Raw genomic sequence first — 19,256 nt, 5'->3', positions numbered from 1 at the left:
GTGCGTTGCTGGTTAATATTTAATAACTGCAACATGAATGTATAAGTTGATGCTGTTTAAAGTAAGGTTGTATTTCCATTAGACAAAGCCTAAAGGAGCTAATCTTTAACGATATAAATTAGTTTTTTTTTTTTTATAGCATATTCTTTAACCTTAAAATTTTTTATTGCAATAAATAAATAAATAAATACAGTCTTCCACGGAGAAAGTGAAGGAAATATTGCATACATAATATACATAAACATTGTAGATTGATGGATTTGAGAATTATTTTTTTAAAAAGTTTTTTAAAAAAATCATATAAATTATTTGAAATCAGCAAGACTTCTCTAAAAACAAGACACAAAACTATGTGGGTGGCTGCTGGAGATTGTCTTCGTCTCCACTCTCCCTTACAGACTGAGTCATACTTCTAAGTCAAAATAACCAGCTTGGTTTCTGCACATATTCTTAAACTGTATCCAGTTGAGTCCTCTGACTTTCAGTGCCAATACTCAATCTGTTATAATGTTAAACATAAATTAAAGCCATTTTTTTCCACTCTCTCTTTCTAAGGTTTGGTTTGGTGAAATTGTATAGGACTTGTTTTTTATCAAAGCAATTTCCCAACAGTGTTTCATTTTATGGTGTTATTTTTTATGGAAAATACAATCATCTGAATAAAACATTCTTCTGAAAGCTTTTAGAAAAGGCTACTGCTTTCTTACAACCCTGCATTAGAATAAGCAGGTGTGGAAAATAGATAGATGGATATACAATATTTATCAGGTCTATAATAAAAGAAAAATTTGATTGATCCTAAATATATGTAGGCTTTAATAAACTGAATTTGGCTATTTAGAGTAATTATATATATATATATATATATATATATATATATATATATATATATATATATATATATATATATACATATATATATATTGAAATTAGATCTGAATCCATCTGCAACAGCATGCCTCCATTAATATCAGTATAGGGCAAAAATTGTGTGCTCATAAAATATAAAAATAGTCACCAGCACATACATTATTTTATTATTACTTTATATAGTAATGAGATGGACTCTATCAATACGTTGAATTACAATGTTCTTTCAATGCCAAATTTGGTTCTTTCATGGAGTTATTGACAGTAAAAATAAAACTTTAAACAACATAATCCAAATACTTTCAGCTCTGATAATGACACATTTTAACAAGAAGTTTAATCACAACTTATTTAAATCAAATAAAACATTAAGTTTGTAAGAATGCTGCTTTTTGATCTCTCTTATAAGCACAGTAACATTTAGTCATTTATTTTAGAGATCCAGCTGCATTTCACGAAGGATTTTTCCCCCACAAACCAACAGACAGCAGGTTTGGTTTACCACTTGCATTTTTTGGGAGAAAAATCAGTATCTTATCATCACCTAATAATAGATCAAACCAAAAAGTAGCTAGCTTACTTATTAGAATTTGCTATGTCTGTGGCAGCATTCAGCACAGTATATGTTTCAGCACACAGAAAATTAGTCACACATGAGCCATTTGGTTGAACATTAATTCTATAGTCTCCACAAATTAAAGGATTCGCCGTCGATAATGACTGTCTCTCTCTCTCCCTCTCTCTCTCTCTCTCTCTCTCAGGCCAGATTTTCACTAAAATAGACTTTTCCTGCAAAACTGTTCCCAATTTTCCATAATAAAAGTCCATATTTAGTGAAGATCTGCTACTCTACTAGATGTGGATATTTAAATAGCAGTTACGGACAACTAAAGGATTTTTCTAGTTTTACACACACACACACACACACACAAAAAAAAAAGAAAAGAAAAGAAAAGAAAAGAAAAAAAAACCTACTTTTTAAAAATTTGGTTTTCTAACATAATTTTGTGCTTTGTAAATCATCTGCACATAATAACCAAAAGTCTCTAGAATTTAAAGTAATCCTGTTATTATTCTCTCCGTTGCTGTGTTGCTTTATTCTTAGAGGACCAAAAGCAGCAGCATCTCCTGAGAGCAAATGTTAAATGATACGTTTTCATTTAGAAAGCCAAATGTCATCATCATGTCTCTGTCCCTTTTGCTTTTATGGTTGATGTGGTGAGCTGGCAGAGCAAGTAAGAACATGGGAGGGAGACATTTATCATCTTCCAGACTTCAGAGCTGTAACTCTGCCTGCTTGGAAATCCTATGGACAGTCAGTGGAAAAAACAGAAGGCAGCGGTGATTGAATTACAAGAGTGACACTGTTACAGAGCCGCTGCTTTGGTCTTGCAGTTTTGGGTGGCAAAAAAAAAAAAGAAAGAATGACTGCATCATTTAGAAGCTAATCTAATAATAACACTCATGTTGTTATCTGGTGAATGCCACTGTGACTTCTGCATGTCTTTGTCACAGGGTAACTTTGCCTTGAGTCTAAACTTCTGCTCTCTGGATGTATTTAATTCTGTCAAGACAACATTATCATTAGACTGGCAGCTGCTAACTTTTTTAATGTATGACTCTGCTTCTGCACAAGCTTGTCAAAAATCATCTCATGCATGTCAAAGACTGGGATATGTTCGTGTTCCAGCATTGTACTTGTTTGCATGCATCATGTTTCCATGGTAAGTCCATTAATTTGAAATTTCAGACATGAGTAGAAATGCTGACGCTGGCTGTTTTCTTTAAACATGATTCCTTGCCAACTTGCCATTCTTTCTATTTTTTAGAAAGGTGTCTGGTGTATCTTTCTTAGCTTTTTCCCAGGACAATCTGGTTTGCTATGTCGCCTGTCCTGAGATGCTCTCTTGTTGATTTTACACATGCAAAGACAGAGTGGTGAGTGAATGAGAGACTACTGGCCAGACTGGTGTAGTCCCCCGCCCCCTTTTAACACAACAAGAAGAGACAACATAAAATGTCTTAAATCATATTGTACCCAACAAAGTGTCAAGTACATTATCTGAACTTTAGTCTCTAAAGAACACTCAATCCCTCCTGTACACACAACAGACATTGATGAATCATCACACATAAAGACAGGGGCAGCTGTTCTTGCTTTCTAAGGACTCTCTGTCACCATTTCACTGCTTCATGGATAACTAATAACGCCTAATATCATATCCATTAGGATCAAGTAGCCCAACTGTCTTTTATCAGTCTTTCCAAATATCTATTTAAGCTTGTGGTATATTTGAATCCTTTCAAGCTCATGCGTTTCAGAGGTAACTTTCTTAGGACAATGGAGATTAGAGGATTGTGGTATTTAAATCTGGACTACTTTCAAATTTTTCATTATGAATTATTCTTTTTACAGCGTGAAAAGAAGCAAATAATTTGATAAATATGCTCACTTGAAAAGGAGAGATTATATTTAGACAAAATATTTGCCAAACATCTACACTTGACAATACATAAACAACAGTGACAGTGCAATATCTTTACAGAAAATGGTTTTAAATAGGAATTTCATCTTACTAAATTACATACTAATAAGAAAACACAAAGTGTATACAAGATAGAACCTATGAAAAATCTTCTTGTTATTTGGGGCCAATAAAACAGAAGCTTTCCTTAAATATAATAAATTGTCTTCTATGTCAGTTCGAAACAACATCTGAATCCAAAGCCCACCTGCTGCCCTTTCACCACAGAGCGTCTGCTAAGACGCAGTGGGGGGTATCACTTGCTGCCCTGATTGATGACCATAGGTCCCGCAGGAAGTAACCCCACCACCATGAAGGAGTGTTTTCCGAACCCCAAGTGGTATCCGGGAAAACATGAACGACTCCAGTCAGGGAGCGTGTGTACTCAAAGGCCATCTTAATGTTTGAATATGTTCTGCCCCTTGGGATTTTGTTGCAAAAAGGGAAACGAATCGTCTTCTGCAAAACAGAATTCATGGCACCCAAATTCTTGTAGGTTTTCTATAACTTGGTTTTAAAACATTCAAGTACTTCTGTGCCAGAGCCACTGCTCTTTGGACTATCAATGTGTGTCTTAAATCTACTTATAGGGGGATTTTTTTTTAAAGAAAACCTCCATAGATGTGAATTATGTTCTGTTACTGTATCAAGAGGATGTTCTACGCAGCGATCACTCCAAAACAATCACTGCCGGCCTTCTTGCAGCAAATTGCTGGTGTATGGATCACTGAAACAGCAGCAAATAAACTATATTCATGGTTATTATTTTGGTTTTGAACAACATCATCTAGAAGATGTTTTCAAACCCAACAATACAGTCAAGAGACTGCCACCAGTGTCCCTAATTTCACTAAATTCAAAAGCGCTAAAGCAGGGGTGCCCAAGTCTGGTCCTTGAGATTTACTGTCCTGCAACTTTTAGATGCAACCCTTCTCCAACACACCTGAATCAAATGGTTTGTTACCAGGCCTCTGCAGAGCTGAATGACATATGAATGGGGGAATTTAGCTGTTTGATTCCGGTGTGTTGGAGAAGAGCAGAAGCTAAAAGGCAAGGCAAGGCAATTTTATTAATATATAAAAGTACTCCTCCACTAAAGTGCATTTTCAACCACTTATCTTTCATTTCTTGGCAAAATATTACGGCCAGAATTAAGAACAGAAAATCCGACTGTCCCACTGTAGATCAACAAAACAGCTGTAATTTTTGCCTGTAACAATAATTTGACTGTACAATACCCGCAAATCTTTAGCAGAGAAAAAAATGCATAAAAAGTTTTTCAGGAGTTATTTATCTTTAAGATACACACTGAACCTATTTCAGTCACATCCAAGACTGATCCTCATCTTTAACCAAGGCTCATTTACAGCTGACGCAGCTTTAGTCGTTCTAGGAAACGTCATAATGCTGATTGTTTTTATTGTTATTCAGTCTGCTGAAAGTGTTAAAATCCTTGTAGCTGATATAGTTGATCAGATTTATCTCTGTTTAGAATTAAATAGATACAATCAATAATCTCACTAGATGACCCTCATTTCCCACACAATCTAAACAGTTTTACTTTATCAGCCTTAAAGGTCAACACCTCTAAGCACATTGAAACATTAAAACATGCTTTTATTACTTTTGAAGGCTTACTTGCTCTAATAAGGTAATTACTAGTGAGAAAAGGCATTTGAACTTCTGTACAGTAAATAACAAACATAAGCATTAAGTTCTAATTCAACACATAATATTTCAAACAGGATGTTTTACCTTTTTAAAACCAAAATGTGACAAAACGAAGATGTTTTCTTCCTACATTCACCTTAAATGTTCTGTTTAATCCACAAAAATGCTCTTCTAGCCATACAAAAGCTCTAACCAAACAGATTCTCTCTCATCTAACTCTGCCACAGGTTACAGTAGAAACGATACAGGTTGGATAAAGGATAAGGGAAGCAAAATCAAACTGTTAGAATCCAATTTGTAAAATCCTATACATCTATAGTGGTCATTTTGATTTGGAGATGGGATAAAAAATTGCGTTTAAAGGGAATTTGGCTTATTTTTTATTAATTTTTTTAAACAAGATTATGTTTTCATTTATTGGGCTGCTAAAAGTATTTAGTTTTGTAGTTTAATAAAAACTTTTCTACACCATAAGCCAAACACTTACTAAAATGAGGCATAAAATCTAAAACGTTAACTGTGTTTCATCTGGAGGGGAATCAATTCTGTCTAAAATGCAAAAAAAAAAAAAAAAAAAAAAAAAAAAGTACAGCCCAATTAGCAGTAATATGTCACATAAAACCATATCTGGGTTTTACAGAAATGATCCAATTGCAGTACTTTCTGTAGTTTTTAAAATGTGCCGGAAAACAAGAGACAAGACGGACGTAAAACAGCAACATGACAAACACCGTCGTATAATGCAACCAAGGTTCAGGAGCACAGTTCGAAGTATTAAGGAGAGCTGAGGAGTATTTTGGTTGGAGCTGGCCAGGGCACAGGAATAAACAGTTTACTGATCGAGGGAGAGGGCAGAGCCTATGGGCCTGTATGGGAAAATTCCCGTAATTTCTAAGCGGGATAACATATCCCTGAGGCTGCATGTGGGTGGATAGAACTGTTAGCAGCTCTCCTGTATACGCCGTTTATTAAAGGTGTACGGCCGGCCCTCAGATTTCCGTCGTTGCGAGTATCAATTACAGCTCAGATAGCATCTGCAGAGGCGCCCGGCCTTGAGAGCTCTACCCGAGTAAACAAAATTATATCCACCCAAATAGTTGTCTAATCGTTATCGGCATAAGGGTTCAATTCCAAATAATGCTCCTATTTGAGGCAGGGTTGAACTCATTTCATTTATACAAATATTGAAGTCTCATGAAAGCCAAACCACTTTCAAATCCTTCATTCAGAACATAGAAAATTATTTTTCTCTAACTTCCATCTTGGACATCCGGCGGTGAGAAGGCCAAAGTCACGACTATGATCCTAATGTTTAATTCTATAGCAACAAAACAAATGAATACATAAATTAACAAAGCATTTTCTTTAAATCATATGTCTTGAAAATGAAATCACCACCTTTTCCATGAATAAGGAGATTGCCCATAAACACATTTGTGCCATTTCACGTGTTAATACCGAAATAACATCAGCTAGAACAACACATGGCATTGAAATGTGCCTTTATTTTTGGAGTATTTACAATGGAATTATAAAAATATATAATTAAAGCTTTGGCATATATTTTACATTTAGACAATTTATATATTTTGTTCACATCGTCAAGTCGCTGCAGATTCACGATCATGGCCACAAATTAGGGTAATAAAACATATAAGTCAAATTACAGGTTGCCCCTGTTTTATGATAAAACATCAACAGAGTGGATTTTACAAAATATTATCCTGCAGTCTCCATACAGTCTAGCAACATGAAGTATTTTAACTGAAAAAATAAAAATAAAATAAAAATCAACCAGTGATGGGAAACACCGATACATCCATGCGAGCTTACATTCAGATGGCCACAAAGACGTAGCAAGCTACTGGTAAGTCATGTGAACAGGCCTGTGTTTGCCGGTCAGCCACAATCAAGCTGGTGATCACTTACTGTTGCAGCTGCTGAAATGAGTTCAATTAAATGTGTCTGGTATTAAAGGTGTTATAAGTCCCAGTTATGATGATGAGGTAGGAAGACTGAGTCCGTGCACACTATTCAAGTCGTCATGTTGCTGCTGCTGTTTGCTGAGGGGACTGGGAGGTTTTCTGTCTCCTGTAAAACACAAAGAAGACATACAGAGTGGATGTATGCAACAAACGTCAAATTAGGAAAAATATATGTGGTTAGACTGGATCATTGTCACAGGTAATATTTTGATCATTTTTAATTAAACATACGTTGTTTTATTTGGGAGTTTTTGCTAAATGTTTACATTCGTGTTCTAATAATAATAATAATAATAATAATAATTTTTGTATTATTTTTCCCGTCTACCTTCTCGGACTTGATGCTTGAATGCCATGGACGAGTGGATCTCTCCTGCGTGCATGCTCATTCCGCTCCCTGGATGGGACAGTGCCGGGCTCTGTGACTGCCAGTGGTGGTGGCCCGGGGCCACGTACCCGCCTGCTGGCCCACTGTACACCCCGTACTGGTTAGTTGGAGAGTAGGCACACGCCGAGACATAACTGGACAGTGTCGAGGAAGGCTGCAGGACCCCAGATAAGATGTTTGAAAAAATAAATAAATAAATAAACAACAAAAAAATTGATTAATCTTAAATAAGACCAGTTAGAGCATATACAGAAAGCCAGGCTTTCACGTCCTGATATACTCGTTCATAAAATGAATTTAATTAATTAAACCCTGCTGTGATGGTAATCATGATGCAGGAATCACTTGACCATTTAATGCTCTCTTGTCGCAACTTCAACACGGTTTTGCAGCAAGAATTATTTACTCATGAAATTAGGCTCTATGTTTTTTCTGCAAAGAACAGGCCATAAAACACATACAATATTGCATTCTGTGATCACATGCCCAGTTTTGGTGTTTTTTTTTTTTTTTTTTTTTTTTTTTTACCTGAGCGTATTTTATGTCGGCCTCAATGGCTGACTTGTCAATTCCGCCGACCGTGTGAGGTGCTGGGAAAGCTGCTCTGTTGACTCCACTCCACTCCTCCATTTTTGGTGGATATCCCTCCGTTCCGGCAATTGCTAAATCGGAAGCATTAATTTCAAGTCAAATATGTGCAAAGAGTTAAGTAAGGAAAGAAAAACAAAAATATAAGCCCCATTCAGACCCGCAAATGTCTATGAAAACTAAAACAATGAATTTTTTATATTGCATTTATATGCATATTTTGTGCATTAGCTATCGATTTTTTAAAATTTCATATCTCTAATTTGTGAGAATTAAACAAATATATTATATAATACCAAAACCATTATGTTATTATTTAACCATGCAAAGGGTGTAAAATTAGAGTGTATTTTTATTATTCTGTGTTTTTAATTCTAGGAAACAGTGAGGGAACTTATCACCAATATTATTCTAAATAGGAAAAAAAAAACAAATCTGAATTTTGAAGTATCACGGCTGTTATCACAAATATAACTACACAAATATACATACAAGAATTAATTTAAACATGAAAATCAGAAAACGTGTTTTTAAAACTATGCAGTTATTTATATTTTTACACATAAATGACATTTGATCAAATTAAAAAAAAAATACGCTTTAACGTGTCTAAAAATACTGACTTATAGAGGAGAAAAGCAAGGAAATATGTTTGTAAAGACTAACTGGGGAATCAGGTTGCATATAGCAGGTGAGCAAGGTGTTTGCAAATGCATCATCCCATGAAAAGCCCTATTGAGAGTGGCCTTACTGCGTTCTGGCTGAATGATAAAATGGAGGCCTGTATAACTTTTAATGGACATATTGTCCTACCTGTTGCCAAAACAGGTTGCGCGGAGGATATGGAAATTAATCACGCAGAATAACAGGAGAAAAAGCAGCTGTTCGGATTTAATAAGCTCAGAGTTGAGAACGCTGAGTGGTAGACTCTTGTGGCACGAAGGCCCTGTGTGTTCCTTACCTGAGGGATCCATGAAAGTTCGTATCCCGAGGATGTTGGTAACGGTGTGAGGAGAAGGCCAAGCCCTGGGTAAGCTCACGTGTCCAGCTGTCACTGGTACTCCTGGAGGGCTTCCCATTTTACTAGATGGCGACATGGTGTTGGGGTACGAATAGGGGTATATGTGGTTGTAGGAGAGCCCGGCCTGTGCGGACGCTTGCTTGCTGCTTTCATACTGGTTAGGCTGAGAGAGATTTCCAATCTTGTTGCGTAAAATCCTGCTGATCGAGCTAACAGACGGGACATTGTATTTGTCACAAACACCATCAGCCAAAAGCCTGTCCCGGATTTCCCAGGCAAAGATCCCAGGGTCATTTTGTTTGTATTCCCTGATATTTTTCACCACGTTAGGAGTTGTGACCCGTGGCTTGCTTCCACCAATGGCACCAGGCAAGATGGAGCCTGTCTCGTTGTACCTCGCTAAAATCTTGCTCACGCAGCCGTGAGAGACTCGAAGTTGCCGACTTATATCACAGGGTCTAATCCCGAGTTGTGCCAGCTCCACTATTCTCAACCGTATGGCGTTGGGCAGGGGTCGTCCATTGACGAACACGCCGCCTAGTTGGTTCACCTCTCCATAGGTTTGCTCTGCAGGAGAAATGATACACATGAATTACACATTTTAACTCTTAGAGGCGAGCAGATTTAACATAAGATCGACATGCATTTGCGCATAATTTATTTTTGTTAAAAAATAAACAGTATTATCTAACCATGTAAAAATGCTCAGCCTGCATTTATGTAACAGATTCCAGCTGCTGTAATTTCCACCACACAGCTACTGAGGTTAGAAAGTTACAGTGTTTGCCTGCGATGATTGGTAATCTGGCCGCTATTTTGCAACTGAACAAAAATGTGCAAATTGTTTGGCTGGTTTTACCCACCAACACCCTTTTGCACACACACACACAAAACCAACCTAAATATACCGAGTTCAAAGAATAGACAGAGAATCTTTCAAACAACTATATAATTGGAGATGTGATTACATTTGCGATTTAAAAATGTAACAAAGCTTTTCTGCTTATAGCTCTGGGAGAAAAAACTGTAAAATAAAACTGACAAGCTTTTGCAAAAACTTTCCCCCATTTGCACATTATCTAAACTTGGAAAAAGAAAACAAATGCGTCTTTTCTGTCTTTACGCAGGCGTGGTGAGTCCGGTTACGCTTCCATAAGCACCCTGCCACTGAAGCATGTACTCGGTTAAGGGGCTTACCCATTTGCCTATGTGCTTCGAGATGCTGGGGAATATAGGTGTCCCTTCAAATGGCTGAACGCGTCCGAGACAAGTCAAGGAAGGAAGGGAAGCGAGAGGAATGAGCCCCAGAAGAGGAAGAACTGGACCACAGTCTTTTCCGACTGCAACGCGTCCCCCTTCTTTATAAAGTTACCGCAGCGTACAATGGCACCAAAGTGATCTTCATCCGATAAATGCAAATTGGAGTTATCCCGGGGAGTCAGGAGTCTGCTGGAATTAATTTGACGCGTCCTCTACGTCAATCTCCACTTTTCTACGCCGAATCTCTGCTTTGGTTTCATTGGTCGTCCTGCACTGGAAATGCTGTCAGCCAATACAAACCCCATCCGGTTGGAGCCGGGCAGCCTCCTTGAGTATTTTGCATAGGGGAAGTGGCGGAGAGGGAAACGTTTCATCCAACATGCATCCCTCTGGTAAGGACTTACATACATCATGCAAGATTGATTTAAGTTGATTGTAGAGGGTAAACTTTGCTGAAACTGCTACTATTATAATTTGTATATATTTGAACCACTCTGACTTAATTTTTTAGCAGGTAATACAGTCATTTTATTTCAATAATCAGTCAAGTATTTTTCATTATGTACTATTTATTTTAATTAAATCGATTTGATTCGCATAAAATAGGCACCTTGTGATTTGTGTGAATGCATACTTGACTGAATGATGCTTTTAATAAGCCTTTAAAAAGCGTTTTAATTCTTTAGAATGACAGCAGTACCCCCTCCCTTACCCGATATTTGAAAATGGACAATGTTATACCAGCCTATTGTATGATATTTCAATATTTTACATTTGAAAATAAATAAAATAAAAAATGGTTTACTCAAAATATCAAGAGCATTTTTCTGTATAACATAATTAGATCGTGAACAGAGCATAACAAAGGAAAACTTGCACTAGTGTGAGCCTTTTTTATAAGCCAGTGTTTGGGCATCAAAGATGGAAGTGAGCTCATGTAATCGATACCTCTGTACATTGCAAAGCTCCCAGACTATGAGATATCGACTGGATTCCAGAGACGTACATTATCACAGCATGTTTTCAGAGTTTCCTGTGCAAGTTTAGAAGGCATCCTTTATAAGCTCACAAAACGTTACTTGTAAAACTTAACAGTCGACCCAATGTTACCATTAACGTTACCAGTAACTTGTCCCTATAGGCCTTGCACACGCTCCCTCCCCACCCCATCCCTCTCTTCACTGTCTGCTGTACTCCACGTTGAAGCAGGACACATGGAAAGCATCAGAGAGGCTTAGAAGCAACAACTGGTTGCTGGGTGCAGGGTTTTTTTTTTCTGAATTTTAAATTAAACTTGAATATTGTTTTTTTCCACCGGACATTCATTTTGATTGGGAAATATAAAGAACAAGAATTTTAAATATTCATAAGTACCTGAAAACATAGTGGCTGGAGGGCGATAATGTAGGTCACACCGAAGGAAATATAAACTGTTTTATTTTTTCGGCTTCTTCAAATTGTGTTTTGATCATGATTCTTTTTTGTCTCCTTCTGTCATCATCTTTCATTTTTATCTGTTCCAGTCTTTTCTCGTTGCTTGGCCAGCAGGACACCCCCCCATCTGGACGACTTAGGAACTGCATAACTTTATCAGCACTCGAATAACATTTCGAGATGTGCATATTTAATAAATCATTCGGGTATCTCAAATGAGGTGCGTTGACAAACACCATACACCATTTGTATATATGTATATATATATTTCCTTGCCTTTGTTTTATATTCAAAGATGTGAACTCAGAAACCACATTTATTATTCATTAGGCTTGTAATTTCGATGTTTCCTTTTCTTTATCATGATATTTGATGTTTCGCCAAATGCAGGAATTTTTCATGACACATCAACGACACACAAGTCTGGCTGCTGACCTGGAATGGCATTTGAAGTACTGGATAATGAAGATATATTACATGCAAGAGTGCACTTTATATACCTCTAACAAAAGTTTCTTTCTTCTGTTTTCTAAAAGTTGTCCTTTTGTCTCTCGTGCTTTTTTATAGGTGCAACTCACCTTTAAAGGTATGATTACATGTAAATATTTTGAGCTGTTGGCTTGTACCTTTTGTAAATTTATGAAGTCAAAATGGATTAAATGATACTGAAGGTAAAACTGTGCGTGGACACAAACTTTTTTTTTAAATTATTTTATTTTGTTTTAACATAATCAGTCTTTATAGGTTAGATATTATGGTTATATTATATATTATATTATAATTTAAATTAAAGTGAACGTTTCAAATGTACCTGGACATGTGTATAAGCACATTAAAAGAAATTTTAAATTAAATATGAGTGAATAAGTTGTCTTAAAAAGCCGTTGGTGTTTAGAAATTTCTTGCCGCTTCGCAACTGCCTGAAGTTTCTCACGTGTGACAAAACAAAAGCAACGTCGAACGGCTCCTTCTCATTTTTCCGGGATTCATAAAGTGTTCATACAATACATGCCCACATGCACACTAAAGCATAAACAGCAAAGGTCCCGTCCTCAAATTAGAATTTCAAATATATGAATAAATGTGTCTTGTGCCATTTTCAATTTTCTGCTATTGTTTAGGTGCATTCGGTTTTATTCATTTATTTATTTATTTATTCATTTATTTGTGTGTTTTAATAGATCTTTGTAAAGCCAATTTGGCCGTGTACTCTGAGAAACTGTAATTACTTGTTTATGTATAGTAATATTAATTATGATGCGCTGCCAGTGAACACGAATTAATATTAATAAATTACTTGTAATTTACTTTCATACTTTTAGTGGTTTATTATGGGATTTATGATCATGCTGAAATAAATCACCCGTCACGTGTTTTCACAAGGTCTGAATAATATATGCTTCATTTAGTTCAGGCATTCGAGCAAAGAAGTTTACCTAAAATGGTTTTATACTTATTATCTAATAATTTGACATCACGACAAACGTAAATAGAAGTCTTCAGACAGTAAAGCTTCTTCCGAAATCGCTTTTCAGACACAAGCCACCCTATCCAATCGACACATGACACCCGCAAGGTGCAATGACCCCAGACGGTAAATATTGATAAAGGTTTTAAGTGTCATCAAAGGATAAACTTCCTCAAGTGTGCTTTGTCTTTAAAGTCTTAAGGAGAACTTAAAGTTCTATTTTTCATTGTCTCAAATGGACCGAAAATGTGAGACAATGTGTCATGCTGGAACTGATCATTTTGAGAGATCTTTCAGGTACGATTACAATGATATCACGCCATAAATGGCGTTGTAAATGTTACAAGAGCTGCGTGCATTTTCATGTGTGCCTCACCAAGGCCCACAATATTACTTGTGATTAAAACATTTTCCACATATAGGCACGCCGGACATTAGTTTCTCATCTCCAGGTAAAACCCAACAGTGTCATAAACACGTCTTTCACATTTCAATATAATAAGAATGTGTGTGTATTTGACGTGGTTTCAATTTTCTTTCCACAACTGAGTGAACCACAGTTTTTATTGAAGTACTTTCTTTGTGTCTAAGGTTTTGATTTAGTGTTTGTGAGTTTAGTGATCTCAGAGCTCAGTATGGAAATTATTAGACAGGATCCAGCTTGCTTGGATTTACCAGGACCAACATGAGGCTGTAAGTCTAAAAGTGTGTTGTAGAAAATTTCATGATCTTAATATTACCACAAGGTCTTATAAACGAGGTAGACAAATATACGGTTTTTCTTTGTGGCTGATGTTTGTTTTGGTGAAGTAACATCTAACAGCTGGAAATTTGCACCTATTTAAAGATATATAATTTGTATTAAGTATAAAGTTTCCCTATTTATGTCTAAAGTTCTTGTTGCTCATTATTTGGAAAGAGGGGAAAATCAGTGTTTATCCTGTTGAAATCCAACCATGTCCAACCTGTAAAGAAGTACTCAGTTTTCTTGGTCAAGCCTCCCCCCTTCTCTCTTCTTAACAAAATAAAAAAAAAGAAAAGAAAAAGGTTTGTCCATTTCTATCTGATCTAAGAGGTGGTGATGTGTAGGTTCTTTGTGCTCCTGCTGGTGAGGTTCTGCTAAACGAGGCCTGGAAGGCAGCGAGCTCAGTTCTTTTATAGCCAGAAGTCCTACTCTGAGCTGCAGAACACGCCTAATGAGAGCTTGAAGCAGTGCCATGTGAGACATGCCAGTTTTTTACCAGGCTGGATAATTGCTTGTGACCTTCACTAAGCACTTCTCATATGTCTGTGTTTGGAACGTACCTCTAATTATTACATTTAAGTGAGTTGTCTGGGCATTGTGCATGTAGAAGAGCTGAAGAAACGGCAAATGAGTTATCCTTATCTATAAAGGTAAGATATGTCTGTTTATTTGTAAGCATTTATAATAAAATGAGTGCTGGACAAAGTCTGTATTTATAGATGTCAAATGAACTTTAATATGAGGGTGTAAAAATGTTCATTTACAATAAAAATATACAAACACATCATAAAACAACTTTATCTGAACCATTGTTTGATGCAAGACACTGCTGCCGCCCAAACTGCTGTACATTTTTGTTGGTTTTACAGCAGTATTGTACTATATTTCATAAGTATATATGGTCACAAGTTACATTTAAATTAAAATATTTCACATTTAAATGTACAGTAATATGTACAGTATAACTAACTAACAAGCATAAAACGGCATTTCCTGATAAAGAGCACCCTCATGCACTCACTTATAAGTACTGTAGGTTGCTGGATTAATTTTGATCTCTGACGTAACGCACCTGGGTGTAAAAACTAAGCTTTTCTCTTTTTAATATTTCAGAGAGAAATAGAAAATTAACAAAATGCATTTAGGGGAAAACTGATCTATGAGAAAGTGGATTTGAGAATGTAATTAGACAATCCTTTACTACACCAAGTGTTGGTGTTTCAGTCACACACTATTTTTCAGCATGCCACTAATAAGATTATTTAAAGCTACAACTATCCATCACATACTTTAATCAAATGACAATGATATAAAGTTAAAGATTATTCTGGAAAATGCATGAAAACACTACCAGCTGTGCCCCCAGTATTTTATTATTTTATTATTGCTGAAAATCTTTACATAGGCCTGTGACCCTGATTTGAAACTGTATAGATGTTTACAGGCAATACAGATGTTTTTTCTTTCTCTCTGTCACTCTGTCTTTTCTTTGGTTAACCATACCCAATCATGACTGAGAGTGAAGTCAAACATTGAGAAGATGTTGGAAAAGATCAGATCAGCTGATATTTGAACATGGTTTTGTCTTACCCTACCTCCAGGTACATGTTTTTAAACCCGTGATAAAACAGACTTTGACCTGTAACCATTTTCTGCTCAGAACAATGATCAGATTTAATGTTCATGATATTTGTTTGCCAAGCTATCATTCACACTAAATGTAGAATCTCTGAGTAAGGTCAAGTTGTAAGCCTGATCTTTACTCTTTCACACAGTTTCATGATACCAGGCTCATGACCTCTTTCTTTGGAAGACAGTAATTTGAATGCACCACAATAATTTCTCTGGATGTAAGAAAATGGCCATTTATTTATTGTGGTGCTTTTTAATCAAGGCATATTACTATTAAGGCAAGGCAGTTTATTTGTATAGCACATTTCATGTACAGTACAATTCAAAGTGCTTTACATTAAACAAAACCATTACCGATATTAAGAAATAGTAGAAGGCAGCAACAAATAGCAAGAATTGCAAAAAAATCATAAATTACATTAAAATGATTAAAAGCAAGATTAAAAGAAGTAGACTGATATTCAATTAGATGAAAATCCTTTCTAGAAAATATTAGTGAAAAGCTATACATATAGTACACATATGGAGTACTTGCCAGAGTAATATAGAAGGAATGATCCCATCTATACTACTTCATACATGGTAGATTTGACTATTTCAACTTTCTTGGAATAAACTCCACTGTAATAACATTTTTACTTTCATATTTTGGTCTACATTTCCTTTATCAGTTGTCTCTGATGCTGACAAAGTAAACGTATTACTTTTCAAGGTGTACTGCACCAAGTTGTCTTTATCTGGATTTATTTTTATTAACTAAAAGACTAAGATGAAGATGTTTCATGTCACAAGAAAGCACAACACCGTGTAAATGCATGATGAAGAGCACCCTCTGTGGTCATAAGCAGGACAGCCCTGCATGTTAGAACAATAAAACATAATAAATCATTTTTAAGGCAGCTCAAAAGACAACTTTATATTCCCAATATATATATATATATATATATATATATATATATTGTTGATTGGTGATAGGGTTGATTTAAACATGTTATAAACACATGCATGAGTGTTTGAGTCACACAATCTTCATGAAATACAGAGTAAAAATCTTTTTCATGGACTGCCTTACTACAGAGTAACATAAGGGATAATTTGTTTTGTTACTACATCATTAACTCTCAAAGCTCAAAGGCTATGCAGGCTGTTCAGCCAGAAATCCTTTCTTTGTTACATACACTTGTTTTTACTCCCAAGCATGGTTTTTGTTTGGCAGCCAGGCTTTCTGGACTGGATCTGTTGTCAATTAAGAAGAGGAACCTTAATTACTTTTGGAGCACTTCAGACTCCATCCATGGCTGCTGCTGATTCATGGCTGTCATACTTGGAAATCAGCCCAGAGACTCAAAAACAGTGGGTCACATGTGGAAACTAACATAAACCTTGTATTTTGAGTTCAGAATTCTTCTGTAATCTTTATGATTAACTTTTGACTTTAAGTTTTCGAACTTTAGAAAATTAGTTTGTTCACTTAGAGGTCTAAGCACCTGTAATAATGTAATTAAGCAGTGATTCCTCAAGAGACCCTTTCTGAGCTGTAAATCCAGATGTGTGTCAGGAATTATTGAGCTTTTAATTACAATTATTGAGCTGGAGTTATGGCATGATTCTGTGCTGCGAAGCCCGAGAATGCCAGATCCACGCTGGAAAATTATGTAAGGGGACATTCAAGGCCTTCAACTGGCAGCAGTGTGATATTGTTTTCCACCAAACCAGAAATCAAGGCCTTATAGAGGCCTTTTTTATGTCAGGGATAGGGGTGCTGTATGTTTTCTGACAGTTGTTCCTTTCAAGATTAATAAGCTTATGAAAACCGTGTGTCTTCTTCCAAATGCCAAGCTCAATATCAGTCAATGTTACCAGCATAATTGTGCTCTTCTGAAAAAGAAATCCCAAAGATAGATTGAGCATTAATGTCACAACACTGGAAAATCACAGTCTGTTTTTATGTGAGAGAGCATGAGACCTTGGGAATGGATGTCAAATTGGATTTGACTTTGTTATTCTGGATCAAAAAAATGTACCTAATCAGTGTTTGTTTCTACACAAAAGAAAGAAATTTAAGTTATTTAAAGACTAAAATGACAAATGCATGATCTTCAAGTCAAATAGCTTTTCTTAGACTTGACCATGTAGAAGTCCAGTGATCTTTCCTTTTACTCTATCAGTGCATTAAGCTCACTGAACCACAGCCAGATGCTCATAAATACATTCCCTTATTTCTACCCTTGTGTGGATGCCAGTTGGGCCGGGAAGTGGGTTTGTTTTGGGTGTTCTCAGTATATTCCAGCTAGAGCCACGCTTTCACGTTTCTCATAAGAGAGCTGTGCTGATTTCCTGAAATGCATGTATTCCTGCTTGCGGTCGTCTGTCATGGTGGTGATCTGTTGAAAGCTGCAAAATCCAACTCCAGTGTCTGTATAATGAAGACTTGTTTGTCCCCACACCCGTGGATTAATCACCTGGACGTCTCTCTCCTTGGTGAATTGTAGTGCCGTACTGTTGAAGTGAAAATTGACTCCAGGCTCTGGTTAAATGAGCAGTTAAGCCTGTGTCCTGTTATGTCAGAAAGGCAGCCCACATGATTATTTTTTGGCCACATCTGTACACATCGGCTTTTAGGTTTCAAAATATGCATGTGTATTTTGCAGTGTTTAGATATTGCTGAAATTCCTCATGTCTTTCACCAGCTTTCCATATTTAGAAAGAATAAGCATATGCTTTTTAATCATTTGACATTACCAAGTTAATCATGCTGAGAAACAAATCAAGCTTAGAGCACAAGGTGGAGATTGCTTCAACCTTCAGCAAAGGAATGAAGGAACTTTACTCTCTCATACTGGTGGTGAAATGTCTGACATGTTTGCGTTGATTAGGGACAGACAGGCCTGCAACCAAGCCTGGACTTGCTGGCCAAGAAAAAGCCCTTCATAGCCCCCCCATTTTCCTTAACATGCTCCTTCCTGAATGAATGTGTTGCCTATAGTCAATGGATTCACATTCTTGAGCAAGCATGGCCTACTGTACATAATCTGACTTTTCCTCATTCAGTTATTTGTGCTTTGATGTCTGTACACACTTGATAGTGTGTTTTGTTGTCTATCAAAATGTTTCTCATCATATATATATATATATATATATATATATATATATATATATAATTATATTAGATGTTACATGGTAGATAAATGTCAAGAGTTTGTGTGTAGTGTTTACAATTTGACATCTAAAGATAATTCAAGGTATATCTTTCTGGAAACTTACTCTACTGTAGCCTGCAAAACAATGGATGGGATAAACTGTATGCAGTTGTGCAACTAATTATTTGTGGTATCGGTAACTAGGGAAGTCATTACTTTTGTCAAATAGTGTTGACAGTTGCTGTAATAATGATGGTGTGTGTGGTAGAGCTCAGATGTGATGATGTTATTCTTTGGAACAGCTTTGGAAAATAGAAAATGAAAAGCCGTGCTTGCTCAATGTCACTGTTGATGTAACCATATTTGAATTTCGTACACCCATATTACAGATAATTATGGTTTTGGTCAGAGGTCTCTGTGAGTTTCCTAGACGACTCACAGTGTTATGAGATGTCAAGGAGAACTTACCTTCATACAGTCTAATTAGAAGGCATTCAGCCGCTGTTGAAATTTGCAACATCTGCCACCA

At 36.3% G+C, this 19,256-nt stretch overlaps 1 protein-coding gene and 1 long non-coding RNA gene across 2 annotated transcripts; one reads left to right on the top strand and one right to left on the bottom strand.

Annotated features, from left to right (window-relative positions):
* Positions 1 to 6,551: 6,551 nt before the first annotated feature.
* On the bottom strand, positions 6,552 to 10,384 carry pax1a (paired box 1a). Its single transcript, XM_041972938.1, has 5 exons — positions 10,246 to 10,384; positions 8,989 to 9,615; positions 7,968 to 8,101; positions 7,380 to 7,593; positions 6,552 to 7,157 (listed from the first exon to the last, which is right to left on the bottom strand). Exons 1-5 carry the CDS (start codon positions 10,247 to 10,249, stop codon positions 7,060 to 7,062), a joined length of 1,077 nt encoding a protein of 358 aa, XP_041828872.1. The 5' UTR covers positions 10,250 to 10,384; the 3' UTR covers positions 6,552 to 7,059.
* Positions 10,385 to 10,570: 186 nt separating this feature from the next.
* On the top strand, positions 10,571 to 13,474 carry LOC121631845. The gene is made up of 3 exons (XR_006008805.1): positions 10,571 to 10,700; positions 11,832 to 11,962; positions 12,133 to 13,474. It is a non-coding gene; the product is annotated as an uncharacterized LOC121631845 (long non-coding RNA).
* Positions 13,475 to 19,256: the final 5,782 nt, after the last annotated feature.

This window comes from Melanotaenia boesemani, chromosome 20 (genome assembly GCF_017639745.1).
Source record: "Melanotaenia boesemani isolate fMelBoe1 chromosome 20, fMelBoe1.pri, whole genome shotgun sequence".
Taxonomy (NCBI): Eukaryota; Metazoa; Chordata; class Actinopteri; order Atheriniformes; family Melanotaeniidae; genus Melanotaenia; species Melanotaenia boesemani.
Note: the sequence above shows the minus strand (reverse complement) of the source record. Positions and strands in the feature narration are given on the sequence as shown.

Coding starts and splice junctions, on each gene's coding strand:
- pax1a (XM_041972938.1), bottom strand. Junction 8,102..8,988: donor AACTTTCATGGATCCCTCAG/GTAAGGAACACA, acceptor CTTCCGATTTAG/CAATTGCCGGAACGGAGGGA. Junction 7,158..7,379: donor CAAGCATCAAGTCCGAGAAG/GTAGACGGGAAA, acceptor TGTGTTTTACAG/GAGACAGAAAACCTCCCAGT.